Consider the following 25408-nt stretch of genomic DNA (forward strand, 5'->3'; position numbering starts at 1 on the left):
ACAGGGAAGCATGAAATGCTCTAAAATTTCCTGGTAGATGGCTACGCTGACTTTGGACTTGGTAAAGCACAGTGGACCAACACATGGCTCCCCAAATCATCAAGGGCTGTGGAAACTTTACACTGGACCTCAAGCAACTTGAATTCTGTGCCTCCCCATTCTTCCTCCAAACTCTGGGGACCTTGATTTCCAAATGAAATGCAAAATTGAATTTCGTCTGAAAAGAGGACTCTGGACCACTGAGCAACAGTCCAGTCTGTTTTCTCCTTAGCCCAGGTAAGATGCTTCTGATGTTGTCTCTGGTTCAGGAGTAGCTTGACAACAGGAATGCGGTGACAGAAGTACCCCATGTCCCGGATATTGAAGCAATGATTCCAGCCACACTCCTCTCCTTGGGAATCTCCCCCAAATTCTTGAATGGGCTGTGCTTCACAATTCTCTCAAGGCTGCAGATAATCTATGAGGAATTACCAAAAGGAAGATGAGAGGAACCTGACCCAACAATGCAGACGAGCAGAAGGCCGCAATCAAAGCATCCTGGGCTTTCATAACACCTGAGCAGTGCCACAGGTCCATGCCACACCGCATTGATGCAGTAATTCATGCAAAAGAAGCCCTAACCAAGTATTTAACGTGTACATGGACATATTTTTCAGTAGGCCAGCGGTTCTCAATCTGTAACAAAAAGGGGGCGAGAATGTTGCCATATGTGGTGTAATTTCGCTATTTGTAGGGAAATTTTAAACTTGTAGGGGTGTATTGGCAGCAAAAAATATAGAAATAAATTTTATTAGGGTTTCAAAAAAACATTAGGGGGCGTGATTAAAACTGTTATGAAAACTTGGGTTGCAAATACTTAAAGGTCGAGAAACATTTCTGTCTTAAAAGTTATTTTTTTATTGGTCTTATGTAATATTCTAATTTTCTGAGATACTGAATTTTGCGTTTCCATTACCTGTTGACCATAATCAGCAAAATGAAAAGAAATAAACACTTGAAAAATATCACTCTGTGTCTATTGAATGTATCCGAGTTTCACTTTTTAAAATCAAATTACTGAAATAAATTAAGTTTTTGATGATATTCTAACTTATTGAGATGCACCTGTATTTGACATTCAAACACTTCAAATCTGTCCGAGCAGCACTGAGGCACCAGAACCCAAACCCTGCAGGACCCTCATGCTAGAGATATTTAGCTAAGCTTGTGTGGACCATTACCATAGCTATGTAATCAGTAAACTAATCAGAGGAAACAACAGATGTGCTCAAAATATTTAAAACCCTCTGATCTTTCTGCCTATTCACCCCTCATTTAGGATTTCTGAACACTTGTATTTGTGTCATTGCGTACCTGTGAATTCAGTGAAGGGTGCCACACAAAATAAAATGAAACGAATTTCATTGCATTTCCTTGCTTGGTGTGAGTTTAGCGCGATTTAAATTGCCATTCGTCCAATTCACATCATCTCCGATTCTGTTCCTATATTCTAGTTTTGAAACAGTCTCTTCTGGTAATTTGTCATCAGCCTTTATCAGTACTTAGTGGTAATTTTAATTTTGTTTTGAGGATATGGCACATTTTTCTTACATTAACACTTTGCCTAGGACATTTTCTTAAACAATGGGCCTCGCTTGTAGTGCTGCTGGTTAATCAGGTGTATGAAGAGTACAATGGAACTTAATACTGTAAGTGCTTTTTGTATACCATATTTGTAGTTTTTACTATTGGGGCAAACATTATTCATTCACTGGAGCTCCTCTCTCTTGAACACGGTACACACAGCTGCACACGAGTCAAACATCCCTGCCGTAGATCAACTCTGCTTTTCTCACTGACTGACCTAGTCTTCTGTTGATGGTCATTAGAAAACACAATAAGATACTATAATGTTTTAAACAGATAATTACTAGAAATAATGGGAATTTGAGGTATTAATATAATTTCAGCTGTATCAGATCTTATAAAAGTGTTTAGCTTCAATCAGATCTGAACATAACACTTTAATCTGTAATCACATAGTGTTACAAAGTTTTGGAGGATTTACATCAAAACCAAACATACAAACTGAAACAGGTTGAGTGCATGGAAACAACTATTAACCACAAAGAAAATGGGGACCTAAAAAATACAACCAATAAGAAACAAAATAACCCCAAATAAACTTAAACCTATGAAGGCTGACATGCTGCACGTATCACACAACAGTAGCAAGAAAATGGAAGTGGGTTTTTACTTCATTCACTCAAGAATTTGCTTTTGAGTTTATCACCAGCCATATGTTCACCTTTGGGAATTGGAGAATGCAGTACTCTAGTAATATTATTATTATTTTAATGTTGTTAATATAGCTCTATTAAACCCCAAGAGCTATAGCCAAACAATAAAGTTGTATCATTGAATTGTGTTTTACCTTGACTTGTTAGAAATAGCAATGTCGTTTACAGGCTGTACATTTACAAGGTCCATGCAATAAACTGAATATTTTAAGTATTGTACAGAAAGAACAGTTAAAATGAAATAATATGGTGAACTAAATAGAGTGTGCTGTTCACGCCTTAACTGAGCTGTGCTCTTGTGTCAGCCTTAACTATACCAGGAGTGAATGTTGGAAGAAGATATAAAATTTTGCCTCGGCAAAATTTTTAAAAGCATAATAAAATATTCTTGAATTAAATAATCACAATTGTTTTAAATTCCGAGTTTTATAGTTTTCCTGTTACTGGCACTAAACGTGAAAGTAAACTTTTCTTTGTTTCAGGTGTCTCAGTCCTGCAGCATTTGTTGGCATTTGTTGTGATGCTGTAGAGCAGACGATAACTAAATACAAATGAGATCTGAAACAAGATTTAGATATGCGAGATCATCTCAAAAAGGCACTTAATAATGTTGAAAAGAAACAGCCAACTAAACAGTCACAGTAAACTTCCTTGGGAGAAGCAAGATGTCTGGAAAAAATTATAAAATAGAATCAAAATCTTAAATAACTGAAAATCAAGCTACAGCAGGAATGTCAAACTCATGAGGCTCACATCATCAGTACGCAAAACATGTTACACACGACCCACAGTGAGTGTTAGTATGTCAAGGACCCCCTTTAAATACTAGAATCCCTGAAACCTAAGAAAAAACGTGTAAACCCAAGCCACCTCATCAGTGTCTTTTGTTTTGTAAATGATTTGATCTGCACAAGCAGCCTGCTGTCTGCCCCCACATCTCCCCCCATACCAACACCCTACCCAATGGAGGTCAGCTCGGGCAAAAAGTTGTCCCAGCTCAAATCTTGTTTATCTCGGTGTGAGGTGCCTGGAGATGTATAGAGTAAATAATACATCGTTATTTGGAATATATGCATTTCACGTGTGTCCCGTGTCTACAAAGATCTACGTAAATGTAGGATGAGAGGAAATGTGAGAAATGCAAGAATTGTTGAACAAGTAGCTAAAACAGAAACCATTTTTAATGTTTTAGTAATAATTGACAAAATGTAGGCATGACGTGTATAATGTGTGAAGTCTGAATTCCAAATATCAAACATTTTCACAGAAGGTACAAGTATAATAAAACAAGTGTGCTTTTATTCAAGAATATAACTGAAGAAAAAGAAATCGGGTTAGTGTGCAATGCTGACATGTCTGCTTGAGTGGTGCAGTGGTAAGAAATGCTTACTCATAATCATGAGGATCCTGGTCTGATTTCGAGCTTGTTTGTTTTGAGTAATGAGCTGCTCTTATCGTTACAATTTACAATAAAAACATACATTTGATTTGAGAATGTAACAGCCGGTGTAGATTTATGGTACTTGTAAAGGTTAGAATTTTTTTTAATTCAGTTTTATTCTCTCAATCGTGTTCAAGCTCCCCTTGAGCTGACACAGCTGTTTTCACATAAAAACGTACTATAACAGAGGTGAACTCAGATGAGGATGAGGGTTCTACATTGGAGAATGAGAAGAGAAATGTAACATAAAGAAGACGGCCCATGTAGGGGGGCCTCACATATCCTCCTGGTACACTGGGGGCACTTTGAAAAAATAAATAAGACAAGTACAGGTGTACCATCTAATGAGAAGACATGGCATAAAACAAAAAGCACAAAGTGTGTGTATCATGCTTGGGGACACAGAGGACAGAACTAAATGGATAAACAGAATATTATCTCCAACTCGTTCATGATAAAGTATAAAAATACAAATGACACAAAATGTACAATTGTGTGAAAACAAAGAATTTAAAGACCTTGTTAAAAAAAAAACACACCTTTAATGCTAAACACTTCTGACATTTCTGGACTTAAGGTTTGTACTTTTGTAACTAAAGCATTTTTTTCTTACCAATTTCCCTCCTCAGGTTACAGAGTTGTAGAAAGCAAACTGGGGAGAAAAGAGAGAAGATGAATTAGTTTAGTTTAAACTGGAAAGATGAGAAAACAAGCTTCTTACATGTTCAAGCCAGCACCATCTTTAGCTGTTGCTCTTATAACAGCAATGAGCAAACATGCAATATATATAAAATGGATAAAAGAATATAGAAAAAAACATATTGAAAAATACATAAAAACTGGTCTGACTGGACTTTGAGAGTATTATACATCAGAAGAAAGCCCACTCTGATCAGTACCAAACATTAACAAATGTATGTATTACTCATCTTTGAACTTTACATAAAGCAGTAGCTTGTCCATCCATCCATCCATCCATCCATTTTCCAGCCCAGTGAATCCTAACCCAGGGTCACAGGGGTCTGCTGGAGCCAATCCCAGACAACACAGGGTGCAAGGCAGGAACCAATCCCGGGCAGGGCACCAACCCACCACAGGCAGTAGCTTGTCTCATATATAAATGATTCAAGCAGCTGGACACACTTGGCATTCACAGCAATGACATCTTTAATAGTAGAGAAGATAACAGAAGGTTACGGGTGAGCAGCCAAGCGGTCTGTTAGCACCAGAGCACAGCGGCCAGTCTTCAACATACCTTCAGTTAAAATTAGTGATAGAACCTAAAAATCCAAACTCTAACTTCTTTAATTAGATCAAGACCCTTGGTCAGAAGGTGCCACAAGTGTCTTACTCTGAACTTTCTCCAGCACTGTTGTGTTTTTCTTCTTCTAATGTTCAGACTACAACTGCACTAAAAATTCCAGAAGATGCCTAACACATGTAATAATAAGAAGAATTCTTTGTATTTATATAGCACTTTTCTCACTACTCAAAGCACTCAGCAATTGCAAGTTAAGGGCCCAACAGATCAGAGTCCCTTTTGGCATTTACAGGATTCAAACCAGCAACCTTCCGATTGCCAGTGCAGATCCCTAGCCTCAGAGCCACACGTGACACGTCACACCATATAACCTCACATGCTCTTATCTCTTTGTATTTTCCACAGTTCACTTTGTCTTTCCCTGTCCTTCTTCATGTTCAATCTTCATGGCTCCTAAACACAACACACCAGAAACTGCCGTCTCCAATGTCCCCTGCAGAGGTAGCCAGTTTTGTCCACAGTTTCTGGTCCAATGACTGGCAATAAACTTTCTCATTCTTTGTCCACACAGGAGACCTGCACCCCAAGTTTAAGCCATCTTATCTTTCATGTCTATCTACTGTCCATTTGTCACGCTACTGTAACCCTTGGGGTTGGTGGGAGGTGGATGAGGGGGGCATCACAGAGATTCAATCCTCCAACACAATCTCACCAACCCAGTCCAAGTTCAGATTAAAGAGATTTTATTGTTTCTTTTACAGACATTTATAATCAAATAACCACAATACTTCAGTTCTAATAATAAATGTAGTTTTAGTCTTAATTTTATAAAATTCATTTTTATTTTTATTTTGTTCTAGTTTTCAGTGGAGTCAACAATTTTTATTTTTATTTAGTTCTGTGTTTAAAATGTTAGTTTTTATTTTATTTAGGTCTGGCTTTTTAACATAATATTAATACAATTTTAGTTTTTTTTTTTCGGTTGTAAGACTACAAATATTGGCCTACACATATTTCAATGCAAGATATGTTTCAGTCAACAAAATAAATTCACAGTTCATAATGCCGTTAAAAAAAACTTGACTATCAATGATCAAACAGATGAAGTGTCCTAATGAGTGTAGTCAGCAAGATCAAATGTTTCAAGCCAAGAAACCAGTCTGTGCAAACACGTTGCTGTTAAGCTTTAAACAAGCACGCATTTCAAGAGACCTGTTCATGCAGCAACAAAGTCCGTCGCTCAGATAGCCACATAGTGAAAATATTTGCTTGATAAGCGCCTGTAATGCAGGTACACAGACGAGGACCTGTGGTATAGCGGGTCCACAGCGCTCTCAGTAAGGGCCAGTTTTTAAATAAATAATCACCGCACTCGAGGCGGCTTCGTGAGGGGCGTAGTGGTTGTAGCAAGCCGCGGGGCGATCTGCGGTCTGGGCGTTTCTCACCGAGTGCACAGGTGAGGAACTGCCCACATCCGTGATTGTTCCCGTGGATAATGTGCTGCAGCTGCTATGGTCCCTCGCTATATAAAAAGAAGTGCAAGTCGGATAAGGAAAAAAAAAGAACAACAAAAAAAAGAGGAAAGAGAAGGAAACGGAGGTTGCAGGAGGAAGCAGTAAGGAGAGAGAGAGAGAGAGAGAGAGAGAGAAAGAGCGAGCAAATCGGTGCAGCAGGAAGCAGGCGAGCAAGATAGCGCTTACAGGCAGCTGAAGGCAGCCTGGGTGTTTGGCCAACACCTTGGAGAAGTTGTGGTCGCTCCCGCAGAGTTAGCTATGAAGGGCGGGAGTGACCAGAAGGCACAGGACTCTCCGCAGAAGGTAGCGGGAGTCAGGACTTGGGACATGGTGCTACCTACGTGAGAGCCTTGGTCGTGGGGAATTCCCAAGTTGCTGTCCGGAGGAGCCGACCGGAGCCAAGGATCGGTGGGGCAATCCGAGCAGTAGAAGTAGGCATTAAGAAGGTCAGCTGCATTGAGAGCGTCTCACCTGTTGCAAAGCCCAACCGAGAGAAGCAGGTGAGACGCCAATGCTAGCATAGAAGAAGCACCAAACTTGTTATTGATTTTAAAGACTGTTTCCTGTATGAATGTTTTTACCTCGTTTTAAAGGATTTTTTTTTAATTCATTGATTTTTTAACCTCCACATTTCTTTTAAAGATTATTTATTTAATGATTTTTTTTGAATCACTGCACGTTATGGACACTTTGTTTTTGATTGTTTTTTACCATCCCCTTGCTTAATTGTTGCCTTCACTGACTAGCTCATCGCTGACATTATCGACGGTGTTGGGTTCAAGTGCTTCCGAACAGTGATGGGAGCATGGAGCCGAACCCACATCATCACAGGACCTCGCCCACTGGCGCCAGCAGACTGTATGTTGATGATTTCTGCTGCCAGAACTGAAGCAGTGATGTGCGGGGAGGTTCATGGCTGGTGAGGCACTGAATGCTTCTGAATCAGAGCTCTAAATATATGAACCAAAAGGAGTCACTTATTCACTATTTAGTGGGCAGCATGCACATAAACTACTGGTTATGTTTGTTATCTCTTCAGCATTCTTTACAGACACACATCGGTAAGGTACATATTTGGCTAAGAAAGAACGTTACATTTATAGCGGCAAGAGAGAGCGAAGGGAGCGCATTTGCTCCTCACCCTCCAAGTGTTCTACATTTTCCGTTGCAATTCCACAATTCATACTCGTGCAATACAAATGAAAGTATAGAGTGGCGTGCAAAAAAAAAAAAAAAAAGATTTCGACCTTAATTGAAATATTTATTTGTTTTTAAAAGCTTTTAATTATGATGCTTTAATCAATTTTAATACAGACTGTTCAACAAAAGGATAACACAAAAAAAGAATATTTTATTTAAGGTCAAAATTAAGTTTTTAAATATTGGATTGTTTTTTTCTGAGTCTGTTCTATTTTTTATAATATTGAAAACTACAGGTGCCAGTCATAAAATTAGAATATCATGACAAAGTTGACGTATTTCAGTAATTCCATTCAAAAAGTGGAACTTGTATATTAGATTCATTCATTACACACAGACTGATGTATTTCAAATGTTTATTTCTTTTAATTTTGATGATTATAACTGACAACTAATGAAAGTCCCAAATTCAGTATCTCGGAAAATTAGAATATCAATTAAGACCAATGCAAAAAAAGGATTTTTAAGAAATGTTGGCCAACTGAAAAGTATGAACATGAAAAGTATGAGCATGTAAAGCACTCAATATTTAGTTGGGGCTCCTTTGGCCTGGATTACTGCAGCAATGCGGCGTGGCATGGAGTCAATCAGTCTGTGGCACTGCTCAGGTATTATGAGAGCCCATGTTGCTCTGATAGTGGCCTTCAGCTCTTCTGAATTGTTGGGTCTGGCGTATTGCATCTTCATCTTCACAATACCCAATAGATTTTCTATGGGGTTTAGGTCAGGCAAGTTTGCTGGCCAATCAAGAACAGTGATACCATGGTCCTTAAACCAGGTACTGGTAGTTTTGTCACTTTGTGCAGGTGCCAGGTCCTGTTGGAAAATGAAATCTGCATCTTCGTAAAGTTCGTCAGCAGCATGAAGTGCTCTAAAACTTCCTGGTAGATGGCTGCGTTGACCTTGGACCTCAGAAAACACAATGGACCAACACCAGCAGATGACATGGCACCCCAAACCATCACTGACTGTGGAAACTTAACCCTGTACCTCAAGCAACGTGGATTCTGTGCCTCTCCTCTCTTCCTCCAGACTCTGGGACCTTGATTTCCAAAGGAAATGCAAAATTTACTTTCATCAGAGAACATAACTTTGGACCACTCAGCAGCAGTTTTGTCTTAAGCCCAGGCGAGATGCTTCTGATGCTGTCTCTTGCTCAAGAGTGGCTTGACACAAGGAATGCGACAGCTGAAGCCCATGTCTTGCATACATCTGTGCGTGGTGGTTCTTGAAGCACTGATTCCAGCTGCAGTACACTCTTTGTGAATCTCTCCCACAGTTTTGAATGGGTTTTGTTTCACAATCCTCTCCAGGGTGCGGTTATCCCTATTGCTTGTATACTTTTTCTACCACATCTTGTCCTTCCCTTCGCCTCTCTATTAATGTGCTTGGACACAGAGCTCTGTGAACAGCCAGCCTCTTTAGCAATGACCTTTTGTTTCTTGCCCTCCTTGTGCAGGGTGTCAATGGTCGTCTTTTGGACAACCGTATTTGATCAGGAAATGTGCAAATTCAGAGATTTTAACTATGAAAATTATCAAAATTACTAGAATCATACAGAAAACAAATTTACAGCACAGACCAGTGGACAAATTTATTTTATGTTATCATTATTAGCTTTTTTTTTTTACTTTTCATGATGACAGGTGAGACCGCATGTCCCTGTATGAAGTGTAGTCATATCGGCAGAGAAGTGCGGGACTTCAACCAATTGCTGATCCAGCTGGTCCTGCACTGAAACTCTTCTTTTTCTCGCATGCTACATTTACTTTTATTATCATCTGCGCTGTAATTAAAATATTTCCACAAGTTACTTTCTTGCTCTCCAACCGCAAACATCTGTGGAAAACGTGCTTACTGCTTCAACCCGACAAGCCAAATGTGCGCAACAAACAAATGGTCCTTTACGGAAGTTGTGCCACGTGATTATAGTAAGCCCAAGGTACAAGTTCACTGCACAGTGAACAGCGCAATGTAACTGAGCACTCAGGGCGACCTACAAACAACCACGCTGCACGACTGAACTGGATTGAACATGCTATTGCGATTTTCTTTTTACTCAATTTTCGTTCTCATTTTAGTTTTATTTATTATCACTAATTTTTATATTTTTATTTAGTTTTAGTTTCTCCGTTTGCCTTAATTTCAGTTCTCGTTCTTGTAAAACGAAAAATATTTTAAGTTCTAGCACTAATTTTCGGATATGAAAATATCACTGCTTATCTCCTCCTCTACCTGACTCTAACCTCTCACATGAGATAAGGTGGCCTGTGTTAAATTTGACCAGGCAGTACTTCCGGCGCAAAGGGATCACAACCGGGAAGGCACCTCCAGGCCAGGATAAAGCTCCATAGAGTAGTGAAGTCCATTACTGACAACACTCCCTGGTGGATCTCAAGGAACCCAACAGGGTTATGGTTCTTGAACTATACGCCTCATGGGGCCCTGTGGGTATCCAAACTGGGGACTGCTTTAGAAAACACTGCCATCTAATGTACTGGCTGTTTATATACCGTGTCCCCCAGTTCATTCATTATTTCCTCACTACATACGGAAAAGGAAACAGACACATGATATACACATCCAAGCATGCTTTTCTTACTTAATGGCTTCCTGGCCTGGCAAGGGTTGACCATTGATCCCAGTTGGCATGCCAGTACATCCACTGTGGTATTTACACTACAGTAATGTTTCCCTGCTCTCATTCTCTTGGATTATGTTTTCCCCTGTGATCTGTGGATGGGAGTATAAGTTCAAGTAAAGCCCAAAAAAGTATTTGGGTGCCAATGGGTTTGCCCCTTTTAATTTTCCAATATATATGTAAATCAAAATGCAGTGCTTGAGGGCACTAAAAATGAAAGCAAAATAAGCAGCCTTCTTGGCTATGATAAAGACTTTGGCTACAGAAAGCAGTTCTGTCCTTCCACTTTCCTGGTGCCAACATAAATGGCAGCCTAACCAGTAGCTCCGTTAGTGTTGTGGTGATTTTCTCTTTCTTTTCTTTACTCATAATGTAGTGTTTCTTTTTGACAGGGCTTTTGATAGGGCTTAAATATTCCTTGCCAAAAGCATTGGGACGTCTGCCTTTACACACAACTTTAATGATGCCGCATTCTTAATACATAGGCTTTAATATGGAGTTGGCCAACCCCTTGCAGCTATAACAGCTTTAACTCTTCTAGGAAGGCTTTCCACAAGGCACAGACGTGTGTGTATGGGAATTTTTGACCAGGAGAGCATTTGTGAGGTCAGGCGCTGATGCTGGACAAGAAGGCCTGGCTCGCTCACAGTCTCCCCTCGCATTCATCCCAAAGGTGTTCTGTCAGGTTGAGGTCAGGGCTCTGTGCAGGCCAGTCAAGTTCCTCCACATCAAACTTTCACATCCATTTCTTTATAGACCTTGCTTTGTGCACTGGTGTGCAGTCATGTTGCCATCACCAAACTATTTCCACAAAGCTCTGAGCATGAAATTGTCCAAAATGACTTCATATGCTGAAACATTAAGAGTTCCTTTCACTGGAACTAGGGGGTCAAGCCCAATCCCTGAAAAAATACATCACACCAAAATCTCCCCCGCCCCCTTCCCACCAAACTTTACACTTGGCACAATGCAGTCAGGCAAGTACCGTGTGAACGCTGAAGTCGAAAAAACAATGGGAGTCTAAAACCAATTTAAAATAAAAAGCAAATTTCTTTATTCTTTATTCTTGGGTTAGTTAAAAAAAAAACTGCAAGACTGCATACCCCCAACCCTAGCTCAGAGAGACTTATTTGGGATCAGGCAGACTGCCCTAAAGGAAAAAATGTTCTCTCTTTTATAACCTATCTTGTTCATTAGCCAAAGAGAGAACAGAAAAAACATAGCAGTTCATTTTGAGGTCATACATAGATTACGGTTACATCCTGAATTATGACATACAGGAGTACAGAAAACAAAGAGCCACCAGGCACTCGCGTTCCTAAGGAATATACCCTTCTCAGAATACACACAAAACACCAGTTTAAGCAGTTTCTTATAGTTCATTACATTAGTTATAAAGAGATTACATTCTTATAGCTTTAATATCTTCATTAGATTATATTTGTTTGGCTAGATTAGTAATCCTTACTTATTAATTCATAAGTGACATGTTTTGTTATATTTTTAAACAAGAGTAAAGAAACGATCACATTGATTTATAATATCACAGGGTGTTCTGTTAGTATCAAGAGGTCAGCATTTTCTAATAAAAGAATGTAAGTTAATCATATAATTCTGTGCACAATCTTAATTCTTTTTCTACCTAAATGAAGAACAAATTCATATAGAAGTCATAAATCATATAGCTCTCTGCCCCATGATTAATACAAAATACAGTCATTGGTATTTGTCAGTTAAATACTTATAATCATCTGTGGTGGGCTGGTGCCCTGCCCAGGGTCTGCTTCCTGCCTTGCACCCTGTGTTGGCTGAGATTGGCACCAGCAGACTCCCGTGACCCTGTAGTTAGGATATAGTAGGTTGGATAATGAATGGACGGATGGATACTTATAATCATTAACGTTATTGTTTTTTCTTTTTTCTCAACCGTTCCATTCAGAGGGGACTGGGCGGTCTCTTGGTCTGAAATCCCTGCAGATTTAATTTTTTTCTCCAGCCGTCTGGAGATTTTTTTATTTTTACTGTCCTCCCTGGCTATCATACCTTACTCCTATTCTATGTTATTTAATGTTGACTTATTTTAATTTCCTACTATGTCTTTTATTTTTTTTTTATTTTTCATTATGTAAAGCACTTTGAGATACATTTTTGTATGAAAATGTGCTATATAAATAAATGTTGTATTGTATTGTATTGTTCTCTTGCTAACCATCAAACCCAGACTCGTTCATTGGATTGCCCGACAGTGAAGCGTGATTTATCACTCCAAAGGACACGTCTGCACTGCTCTAGAGTCCAGTGGCGGTGGGCTTTACACCACTGCATCCGACGCTTTGCATTGCACTCGGCCATGGAAACCCATTCCATGAAGCTCTCTATGCACTGTTCTTGATCTAATCTGGAGGCCACACGAAGTTTGGAGGTCTGTACCTATTGACTCTGCAGAAAGTTGGTGACTTCTGCACACCTCAGCATGCACCGTCCCTGCTCTTTGATTTTATTTGGCCTACCACTTTGTGGCTGAGTTGCTGTTGTTCCCAATTCCTTCCACTTTGTTATAATGCCACCAACAGTTAACCATGGAATATTTAGTAGCGAGGAAATTTCACAAATGGATGTATTCCAGTAGGGAATTCCACTGACGCATGTATGTGACATACCATTATGAATTTCTTCCATTTAAGTTAGTCAGGTTAAAATTACGTTTCTTAACTGTTTCTTTTAACAAATCCGTTTTTATGTATACTCAACATGCATTTTGTAACTTGCAAAGTTTATAATTGCTTTTACTTGTGAACTTGTCACAGCACTCTGACCCTGCACTCCCTGGAGAGCATTATACAATAATAAAGAGTACTTAAAACATGATAAATGCCTAATTTTAAGAACTACTGTAGTCCTATCCAAAGGTCATTGATCAAGAGTCCTCTACCTTACTGCTGTCACATTTAATAAAGCCTGTCTGACGCGTCAGGAGACACACTTTTATTTCAATATGTGACAAACATTCACTCCAGTTATTTCAAATCCTGCAGGAGTTTTCAGCCAGTGAACATCTCAGTGGGCACCATCCGAGGTTTCACTGTGAGCCATTTAATTTGATTTAGTTGATTATTATTGTACTCTACTAGAAAGGAAAAGATGGGCCTTTCACTAGGGACACAGCTGTTTGGGGTCTTCAGTCACTTCACCAAATGGACAGTCAACCAATTCTATGTCTTCTTAGATCAATGGAATTAATGTAATAATTTCCAGACATGTGTGATACACTATCTTCAGAGCAGTGTTTGGTGTCATATTAATGGTAATATTTTGGCTCTTGGACTATTTACAGATGGAAATGTTTCTGTTTTTATGTCTCTACAATACTGTTCTATAATTTGCACATTAATGGAGCAGATCCCAGGTATGTTTGTAAGGAGTAAAACATGGCTTTATGATTTTAAAGTACCAACAGTGTGAGTATTCATATCTGGCAAGTATTCTTCAGGCTTTGAATTAAATGTAACTAACACTAAATTATGCAGCCCAACCTCTGGGGTTTTCTTTTGAAACACACGCTAAGTAATGGTGCTTAGATTCTTTGGCTGCATGTGAAATTTTGTTAATGTAACACTCTAAGAAAGTTACTTAGCCTCTGAGGTTTGATTATTAAGCACACACAAGTTAAATACCACATAACCTTTGAGGTTACACATAAAAGTTACTTTTACCCAAAACTGTACATCTTTCTAAGGGTTTTGATGGATTGCAGGCATTGACTGGATAAAAATACAAACAGGCAGTGTAAACATCATTTTTGTCTATTTTTGATCTGAATTTCAGAGACCTTCTATGACATTTTTATTCTATAAAGACTTTGGAGTTAAGCGAAGGATTGCACTGGAGGGTCCTTACCTTTGGATTCATATCGTTCTTTACGTCCTAGAATAAAGAAATACAGGGAAATATATGAGAATAAATGTTAAATCTGAGGCTCTTTTACATTACAAAAGTAAGACGGTCAGCAACAGGGTCTGCACTCACCTCTCATTCGCCTCCATTTAAATATCAGTAAAGCCGCCAAGGCCACATATAGAAGCAATGATAGCCAGAAGACCACCATCCAGCTTAAGACTCCCGGGGAGAAAACTGAAAAAAGAAGGGAGACATGAGAATGTGGGAGTCAGGAGATGACTGTCTCTGAACATAAATTACACTGTAAGGTGAGATCAGAGTGAGATGAACTAAATGGACACACATGTGGTTTGGACTATTCAGAAAAACAATAATGCAGAAACCAAAAGAGAGACATATAGTGCATCATGAAAGTATTCACAGCACATCACTTTTTCCACATTTTGTTATGTTACAGCCTTATTCCAAAATGGATTGAATTCATTTTTTTCCTCAGGATTTTACACACAACTTCCCATAATGACAAGTGAAAAAAGTTTACTTGAGGTTTTTGCAAATTTATTAAAAATAAAAAGATTGAGAAAGCACATGTACATAAGTATTCACAGCCTTTGCCATGAAGCTCCAAATTGAGCTCAGGTGTATCCTGTTTCCCCTGATCATACTTGAGATGTTTAATTGGAGTCTACCTGTGGTAAATTCAGTTGATTGGACATGATTTGGAAAGGCACACACCTGTCTATAGAAGGTCCCACAGTTGACAGTTCATGTCAGAGCACAAACCAAGCATGAAGTCAAAGGAATTTTCTGTAGACCTCCGACACAGGATTGTCTCGAGACACAAATCTGGGGAAGGTTACAGAAAAATTTCTGCTGCTTTGAAGGTCCCAATGAAAACAGTGGCCTCCATCATCCGTAAGTGGAAGAAGTTCGAAACCACCAGGACTCTTCCTAGAGCTGGCCAGCCATCTAAACTGAGCGATCGGGGGAGAAGGGCCTTAGTCAGGGAGGTGACCAAGAACCCGATGGTCACTCTGTCAGAGCTCCAGAGGTCCTCTGTGGGGAGAGGAGAATCTTCCAGAAGGACAACCATCTCTGCAGCAATCCACCAATCAGGCCTGTATGGTAGAGTGGCCAGATGGCTAGTAAAAGGCACATGGCAGCCCACCTGGAGTTTGCAAAAATGCACCTGAAGGACTCTCAGCCCACGAGAAACAAAATTCTCTGGTCTGATGAGACAAAGATTGAACTCTCTTGGTGTGAATGCCAGGCGTCACGTTTGGTGGAAACCAGGCACCGCTCATCACCAGGCCAATACCATCCCTATAGCGATACATTAGGGTGGCAGCATCATGCTGTGGGGATGTTTTTCAGCAGCAGTAACTAGGAGACTAGTCAGGATAAAGGGAAAGATGTCTGCAGCAATGTACAGAGACATACTGGATGAAAACCTGCTCCAGAGTGCTCTTGACCTCAGACTGGGGCAACGGTTCATCTTTCAGCAGGACAAAGACCCTAAGCACACAGCCAAGATATCAAAAGAGTGGCTTCAGGACAACTCTGTGAATGTCCTTGAGTGGCCCTGCCAGAGTCCAGACTTGAATCTGATTGAACATCTCTGGAGAGATCTTAAAATGGCTGTGCACCGACGCTTCCCATCCAACCTGATGGAGCTTGAGAGGTGCTGCAAAGAGGAATGGGCAAAACTGGCCAAGGATAGGTGTGCCAAGCTTGTGGCATCATATTCAAAAAGACTTGAGGCTGTAATTGCTGCCAAAGGTGCATCGACAAAGTATTGAGCAAAGGCTGTGAATACTTATGTACATGGGATTTCTCAGTTTTTTTATTTTTAATAAATTTGTATGTATGTATGTATGTATGTATGTATGTATGTATGTATGTATGTATGTGTATACATAGGGATCTTTTACCTTGGCAACGAATCACCTCAAAGCACTTCATGAGGAAGTAACGGCACACGCAGGACATGACCAGAATACATGGGACTATTTTAAGGAGAGTATTGTTGACCAAGGCAGGCATTATAGTTGTAATTTCAACCTTTGTATTTGTGTTCAATTGTCTAGTTTACCTTCGTAGATCATTCATCACTAGAGTGGCCATTCAACAAATCATGATTCAAATTACTGATCAGAAAGTTATGAAAGCAAATTGTAACCTTGTGTTTTCCTACTATGAAGTTCTGCAGTAAGGATACATGATGAAGCACTCCTGGGTGCACAGTGCTGGTAGCCTCTCCCCAGGAGGGGACCCTCTAGGGTGTGCAAAGAACCTGGGCAGAAGCACTTTCTCCATGGAAGCATTTTTCTTCAGCCAAAGAACCAAAATTATACAGAATTCATAATTATACAACTAATAAACCTAAACAACTATAAGATGAATGATAATAGCTACATTAACAAAAATGAAGAAAAAGCATGTAAAAAAAGTAAGTTAGGACAGTGACCTTGGCTTAGACATGACATTTTTTCTCTCTAGTCTTTTATATTGGGATCCATGTATAGAACCCCCTCACCATGTCTCCCACAGAGACCATCACAGCAGCCTCCACACACTTTTTCTATGCTACCATCTCCCACTTTCATATGGAAGTCACTAGCAATTCTAACCACATCTCATGAAGATATGGAGTCCAGGGCATCTTGGAGGCTATTGAGAAGTCTGCCACTTTATTGGTCTGATGCTGCTGATGATGGTACACACCCAGGTGAGTGTAATGGGTATGTAGGCTTCGAATATATCTTGTATACTCTCACTCTGCCTGACATTGCATTATAACCCATTATGCACTTAGTCATCTTATACAGTAGCTAAGAAAAAATCCCACTCCACATTCATGCTCTGTAACACACCTTCAATTTTCTAGTTGCCTTTCTGAAGATGTTTGTTAAAAAAATATTTTGTCTTGCCAGACTTGTTTTTTTTATCCCCTCAGGTTCATCCTGTCACTGTCAATTGGGTAAACATAAGCTGGAGACATTCCATGTGTCAGGTTTTTGGTGCCGCAGAGGATTGAGATGCTCAGTGATTGTTGTGATTCTTAACAACTCTCAAAGCTTAACGTGAGGCCTAGCCTCCAAATACTGGCCCCAGGCTTCAAATGAGACCTAGCAATCATAAATGGACCTCACCCTAAAGCTCACAGCCTGCACACCTCTAACAAACATGTGAATGACAGAATTTAAAATCAATAAAAAACAGAAGCTCCAAAAACAGAAAGGAAACCACGAAACCTCTGGCCCGCAATAGCCAAAAAAATATTCCTTGACATATTTAAGAATTTATTGCCAAAAAGAGATTTACAAAAATCAAACAAGAACAAAAGTGATATTGAACTGAAAACATTAAGCACAAATCCAGTCCGTATTCCAAAAATGCTATTTTTTTAACATACTAAAGTTCAAAAGCCAGAAAGATCAGAAGAAAAGGTTTTTAAAATCCACCAAACAAGAGAGAACCAAAAACAGCAGTTGCAGAAGAATAAAGGCCTGAGGTGGTCTCCCAGCTGTAGTGCTTAATGTCAAGACGACAAGGGACAGAACAAAGAACAACTGAACATACTATTAACAAATTAAAATAATAAGCAAAACAATATTCAGAAAATTTTAAATCAGTGATTAAACTTTTGAAATGGAATACAAACAACAACAAAAGGATGAAACCCTGGCTATTTATCTTCTTTCCCAGTTGCTGTGGCTTGCAGCCCCTCAGTCAGAGTCGGTCTGATGGGAACATCCCTGGAGCTGCCAGACACTGCCATGTTGTTCATGTCATTGCTTTGTGCTTCCATTCAATGTTTGGGAAACAGAACCAGTAGGAACCAAAACTCTTCTGACCAGGGCCCTCAGTTTGGCTGGATGTCCCAGAAGATGTTGCTCTAGATTATTTAATTTATTCATGAAAGTCAGAGTTGTAACAAAAGCCAATGATGATAACCGATTGTGCATCAATGGGGTCACTTTAGTAACTCTGATAGATGTGTGCGGTTGTAGGCTAAGATATTAAACAGTCAGTCATCAATTTCTAAACTTATTTATTTATTATAAAGCAGTAAATTTAGTGTTTAATTTTTTTCCTTTTTGCATGAGCCATTGTACTTATCGGTTCCACCTTACGCATGTCTGATAGACACAGTTTCTGATTGGCTTTGAGCTTGTTGAGTTATGGCTTGAGTAAAACTCTGCTCAGGTGTAATAAATACATTTAATATGTCACTGTGCTCTGTACAAAAGATATTTTATAAATCCACTCACATGTATCGCTAACACAAGGCCAGATTTAGCACACTTGGGGCTCATCATTTAGAACTGAAGACAAGAAAGGGACAACTATGAAATGGGCAATGTGCACTATGTCTGTGTGTCAGAGTCAGCATGACATTGGATCTTCTTTTCCTTGTTTGGAATGGCATGATTACCTAAGTGTGGGCCTACCCATGGAGAAAGGGTATAAAACCTTGAAACATTGCACGGCACACCTTTAAAGCCGGCGGATGGATGGGAGGTAACGTCATCCCATCCTGAAATTCCTTCCAATGGCGAGACGAAAATGGCAGACTCTAAACAAGGTTTTGTCATGGCTTCCCGTCTGTTATGCCGCATAAACCGTCATTAAAAAAATCTGTTATTTTCTTTAAGCCAGAGCCCTGACTTAAACCCAATTGAGCATCTCTGGAGAGACCTAAAAATGGCTGTCCACTAACGTTTACCATCCAACCTGACAGAACTGGAGAGGATCTGCAAGGAGGAATGGCAGAGGATCCCCAAATCCAGGTGTGAAAAACTTGTTGCATCTTTCCCAAGAAGACTCATGGCTGTATGAGCTCAAAAGGGGGCTTCTACTAAATACTGAGCAAAGGGTCTGAATACTTAGGACCAGGTGATATTTCAGTTTTTCTTTTTTAATAAATCTGCAACAATTTCAAAAATTCTTTTTTTTGTCTGTCAATATGGGGTGCTGTGTGTACATTAATGAGGGAAAAAAATAATTTAAATGATTTTAGCAAATGGCTGCAATATAACAAAGAGTGAAAAATTGAAGGGGGTCTGAATACTTTCCATACCCACTGTATTTACGTTCAGGTTACTTAAGACGCCACAACTGCAAAACAAACGTATTTCCAGGGAGCTAGCGCCTCCTATTGGAAAACATCACGACTTAGATAAACAAGTTGTCATGTTACACTCACTGGCACACTTTCATCCACATTTCCACTTACACTATTTTCAAATTGTCACTTCACTGAGAAGATTTGTGGATGTAAACGAAAACAACAATCCAAGTCAAGAACAGCATGCAAACTCACCGTGAAGAATGACCAGACAGGTAATTCAAACCTAAGATGCGAGATTCATGAATCAGAAGTGCTGCTGTGCCACCCTAGATAAGAGCTACTAACCTAGACAGCATTCAGTTTGCTAGTAGACAACAATTCATTGTTAATTGTTCTGCCAGTGAATGTAAAAAAAAATGTGTCAGACCTCAAGGAAAGTGAAGGTAGGGCTCAGGAAATAAAACAAAGGTCAAAAAACAGGAAAAACCAGAAGATCAGTAAACAGCATACCAGAGCTTGAAACGTCAGAAAAGGACCACAGTCCAAATACTAAAAAGAAAAGACCCTTAACACATTGTACGTAAGGTGTGAGTTAACGCATATCTCCCTGAGCCTGACAAGAGGCGACAGTTAGGAGAACTCATGCCTCAATATAAAGCTACTATAAATGCAGCCATGTTGCTGACTATCTTTGCTGCCACGTGTCTGCTTTTATTACCTGTTACCAGCAGAATAGTGATAAAGTGGAGTCTGGAGGCTGACATGACTCTGAATGATGGCTTCTATAAGCAAGACTGGGAAGTGATATGCAAGTGAAATGAGGACAATATTGAGGGATTTGGTCACTGCATTACAGACTATATTAAATTCTGTGGTAGCCAGAAAGACAGTGCACTGCTTTCCAAACAATAAGCCCTGGATTACTAAGGAGCTACAAGGTCTCCTGAATGAGAAAAAGAGAAGAGCAATCAAATCTGGTTAAGGCTCTGAAGGACGTACAGCATGTGTGAAAGAAAAAGGTAAGTAAAGGAAAGAAAGCTTACAAATCAAAAATAGAAACAACATGAAAGATGTCTGGAATGGAATGATCATCATTACTGGACTCAAGCAATCCAGGGCTCAGGTGCTAAAAGGGGATGTGGACAAAACTGATTCCCTGAGCCAATTTTTTAAATAGGTTTTCCCTCCCACTGCCATCTTCTTCCAATAACCAGACTCCCCACTGAAATGGCCAGTGATGCGGTCACCTCTGACCATCATTGTGGAGTGTCCATAACTGAAGACCAATTAAGAAATAAACTGAGGGAGCTACACACAGGAAAAGCTGCAGGACCAGACAGATCCTCAAGTTCCTGTGCTGGCCAACTTTCTGGTGTCCTTTTTAACCTTCTCAGTCAGTCCACAAGGCTTCAGAAAGTGCTGCTGCTCTGGAAACATCCTGCATAGTTCCTATTCTAAAGAAGACAGGTGCCACCTTCATCTAATGACTACAGACATATGCCACATACATCTCAAATCATGATGAAGACCTTTAAGAAACTAGTTTTGGATTATATAAATCATCTTGTGGCAGAACACCTAACAGACAAAGATTGGACGCCACACACAGGAAAAGCTGAGGCCTGGCAAATTGTGATGGTGCAGGTCGGCTCCATGCTCCCAGTGCTCTACAGGTGCCTATTGAACCCGTGGGATGAATCAGCAGATGAGGACACAACACTCAAAGCAAAAGGGCTTGGCACAAAAGAACTCCAGGGCTTTTATTACAGCAAGACAAAAACGGTGTTCCAAAGTGCAGTGCAAAAATTAAATAAATAAGTTATTCATACAAAGAAGTGTCTGTGGAGGTTGAAAACAATCCAATACATATTCCTTAAAAACAAGGCTTAAAAACACACAGGCAGGAAACTGTCCTTTCAAATTCAGAGCCCTGGTGCCCCTTTAAAACTGAAGTCTCCTCGACTTGCCCTTTTCAGACCTTGCAGTCCAAGTAGAAGTCCACCATCAGGCACAGACAACCTCTTGAGACAACCTATGCCTATCCCACAGCGTTCCACAGGGAGTCGCTCCATTGGCAAATGGCTCAACTTGGCGAAAGACCATTGTCCTCCTACCGCTGCCAACTCAATGGCTCCTCTCGGCAAGAGTAAACTCCTAAACAGGATGGTTGCTCCTGCTGAGCCACCCCTCATACCCATCCTGAGTGCTGGCCACAAATGCTCATCCCTGGACCTCCATCTTGTCCGCCTGCTTTCTTTCAGCATGCACCGGCTCTCACTCTCTTTCTCAATCGCTTGCTCGCTTACTTATTTTTTTGCTTGCATCCCTTTAACTTCCATTTTCCCTTCATTTTTCTTTCTTGCCTTCCTTCCCGAACTTGTCCTACCTTGGTGTCCCATGCAGGCTCCTTTAAACTAATGTCACTCATGGGGCACAGGTGTGAATGTACTGCGCCCTCTGAAGAATTAATAAGACACTTGCCTGATGTGCTCACTTGCACGTGTCTTCATGATCAGGCAGGCACCCCTAGCCATTCTCAAAAAAAGGCACGCGCCCGACTAGAGCCTATCAGCAAGACAAAGGAGCGGATTATGGACATTGTGAGGAAATGGCAGAGACAATCCCACCACATCAGTATTAACAGCATGACATTGTGAGGAAATGGCAGAGACAATCCCACCACATCAGTATTAACAGCATGTGGGTGGACAGTTTCAGACACCTTGATGTCCACATCACAGTAGACCTGACCTGGTCCAAGCACACTGATAAATCGGTGAAGATGGCATGACAAAGTATTTACCACCTCAGACACCTCCATTTCAAGCTGCCCTGCCAGATAATAAAGAATTTATACACATCCACTATAAAAAATATCCTGACAGAAAATATCACTGCCTGGTTTGGGAACAGCACACAGCAGGACCACAATGCTCTGCAGGGAGTGGTGCAGTCTGATGAACACCTCACTGGGTGTGCACCCCTAACTTTGAGGACATCTACACCAAGTGAAGTTGCACCAACCAAAAAAAATGATCAATGATACCCAACAATGGCCTCTACTCTGCTGTGGTCTGATTAACAGAACTGCTGGATAACGTGCAGTCCAGGGAGACTGAGGAAGAGTTTCTGAATCCATCCACACATTTATTTATTTAATTTTTATTTACCACATATTTATTACTGGCAAATATCAAGAAATAAAAAATGAATGAAAATGAAAATAATCTCTTTAAATTGTATATCAGGTTAACCAAACCTGGGGGTTGGCAAACGAAGAGAGCAGAGGGCCGAGACCCCTAGTTTTATCATAATATACTGTAATTAGCAGTATTGGTGAGATTTAACAATGGCTTTTATTAATATTGGTATAGTATATAATTAATAGTGATCTATTATTATATTACTATTATATTACTATTATTGCCTTTTTTTCTACATCAAGGCACAGTCACTGCAGTTGAACAATTTGACCTTTCACTCCATATTGTTCTGTGACAAACAAAATTTGATTTGATATTAAATCTACTTTTTGTGCATCAATGTATACTGTTCAGAAATTGATTGTATTCATGAAGGTCGTGGTGTCCTGAAGCCAAGTCCAGCACCTCTGGACACAAAGCAGGGAATAATTCTGGATGAAGCAGCAGTTCAGATGAGAACACAACCTTCTGGAAGTCACAGTAGTTCAGAGTTAGTGACATGAGGAGGCCACAAACTCAGAGTACTCACCGTAGACTGTAAGGCGTGAATGCCAGTCAGGCTTTGGCACTTTACTTCTCATGAGACAGGAGAAGACGTTGAACTCCTGCTTGATGGGGATGAAGCTCCTGACTCTGAGAAATCCCTCATTGTCCCGCACTTCAGTGACACTGGACTCAGGTGTCAAGTCCACTCCATTCATGTCCCTCCAGGTCACGTCTGGTGTGGTGCCCCACTTGTCAGACATGCACTCCAGTCTGGTCTGTTTGTCCTCTGTTGAGCTGATGGAAATGTAGGGCTGGCCACCTAAAACTATCAAGACACAAGAAAAAGAAGAATGAGGGGTGCAAAGGAAGAGGTAACATGGAAGTCTATTGTGAAAGGGTGTAATCTTTTTAGTTAGCCAATAAAAGGTGTAATTTTGCTTGGCTTTTCTCTGAAAGGGTATAAGAAATAAACTATTATTAAGAAAACACACAGTCTGTTTTAATTATGAGAGTCACTACTGAAGTGAGGAATTGGAGACCAACAAAGAGCATAAAGCAAAAAAAAAAAAAAAATCATGAATAACTGGTTTATCTTTTAAAGGATGGGTGCCCAATGCTTCTGGTCTAGTTGGCCAAAATGAATTTATCAATAGGAGCTGAAGGCCAAACAGGATCAAGGTGTTGTTTATTATGATTGTAACCCCACCTCCTATCCTGGGATCTTCAAGCTTCCCATGGTGTCTCCATCACACTCTGGCTCACAAACTTATTTTTATTATTTGCACTGACTGTAACCACTTACGTCATCTCTCATTTGTAGAAGTGCGGTAGTATTAACACTACTTTCTTCTACTGAAAGTGTAACTTAAACAATAAAATACATTTGAGTGTTCAATCATCAGCTTCTGAGTCATTTATTGATACCTTAGCAAATTCACCATTTATGGTATAAAGATGTGCTTATCATTTACACACAAAACAATCCTAAAGTCAATACAGAATTAGAACTTGGTTATCTGAACTAACATATGAAATACAGTATGTGCTCTGGCAAAACAGTGAGCTCACAAAGTCTGTGCAGATAAGCGTCAACCAGAAACTGACCTCTTTATGTCTATTTCACAATCACCAGAAAGAAAATAAAACCAAATGAAGCAATTCAAAGTACAGTACTCTCCACATCTGAGATTTTCAGCAGGTAATGAATGGGTCAACCGAAGACACTGCATGCTTGTCAGAGACCACCTCTTAGGAGGCACCACAATTCATATCATGGAGACTCCATTCGTTCTTTCTCCCTTATATCACATTCCTCTCCATCAGTTTCATTTAGCCACGACTTCATAATTCTTTTAATATCATAGCCCCAGGTTAATTCTGCTGCCACTAGTTTGTGCATTTTATTTCTAATGCTTTTTGAATTAAGAAGTAAACATTTTAAATGAACTGTGATTTTAGTTGAGTTTTCTTTAGGTTAGGTTGGCCTTTTTTGTTTTGTATAAACCTTTCTACACAAACATTAGGATATAAAAAAATGGAAAAACTTTACAGGGGAAAAAATGTATATATTTCTGACAACTCTGGCCTAGGTGTACTCACCATTTCTGTGAAACATGGAAATGATGACAACCTCAATCACGTGGTTAAATGCAGCTAAACCAGGAAAATAATGATTTGCACACATAACAATGCATATCAATGAGCCATTATTATAATGTGCATTGATGTGACATACACATTACACCACAAAACTGAGAATGATAACGTGCAGCCTCTATTTTAGTCCCCTTTTAACTCTTTTCAGGGCGGATGTCGACTTTTGTCGAAGTACAGGGTTAGAGGACGGTAATCAGCCGTAAACTGCAACAAAACTTGTCGTTATGTTTTAGTTCAGCTCTCTTTGCTAGAAGGAAAGTTAGCTTCGTTGATTTGACCTTGATTACAAGCACATGAGTGAGTAGCGAAGAGCGAGCAACTTCTAAAATGGCATCGACATCTGGCGAGATATCAAACCGAATGCACAAAGCAAAATACTCTGTGGATGACATTTTGCATATTATTGCCGAATCGAACTCTGACTTGTCGGACTTTGATTTTGATGCAAATGATCTGAGGATGGAGATTGAAAATGAAAGTGAGGGACTGGCTTCAGCAGGTTGTGGTACTGAACAGGCTTGTGTAGCTGATGCGCCTACGACAATGTTCGCCACTCACGATGACAAGAGGTACAAGCCAGAATCGCGAACTGCCAGGTGAAGACGGGCCAGACAACTGGAACCCCACACATTTCTACCGGCCATCAAGCTGCCCAAACAGGTGCCGACAGCAGCCACAGCAACAGACGTTTTATGTTGATTTGTATGTGAAACCTTTGCCTTGTGTGCTTTTCAGAAAATAGAGTTGCCTGCAAAA

The 25408-nt window shown here is 40.0% G+C and overlaps 1 protein-coding gene across 4 annotated transcripts in view; it reads right to left on the reverse strand.

Moving 5' to 3' along the window:
* LOC120521855 (NACHT, LRR and PYD domains-containing protein 12-like) overlaps positions 1–25408 on the reverse strand; it is a 1152437-nt gene that overhangs the window by 1087845 nt on the left and 39184 nt on the right. For all 4 annotated transcript variants that reach the window (XM_039743177.1, XM_039743172.1, XM_039743176.1 and 1 more), the window contains 4 exons: positions 23040–23321; positions 14363–14467; positions 14234–14260; positions 4334–4372 (listed from right to left, as the gene is read on the reverse strand). In XM_039743177.1, the coding sequence (XP_039599111.1) occupies positions 4334–4372; positions 14234–14260; positions 14363–14467; positions 23040–23321 (453 nt within the window). The remainder of the gene's footprint in view (positions 1–4333; positions 4373–14233; positions 14261–14362; positions 14468–23039; positions 23322–25408) is intronic.

This window comes from Polypterus senegalus, chromosome 2 (genome assembly GCF_016835505.1).
Source record: "Polypterus senegalus isolate Bchr_013 chromosome 2, ASM1683550v1, whole genome shotgun sequence".
Lineage (NCBI taxonomy): Eukaryota > Metazoa > Chordata > Cladistia > Polypteriformes > Polypteridae > Polypterus > Polypterus senegalus.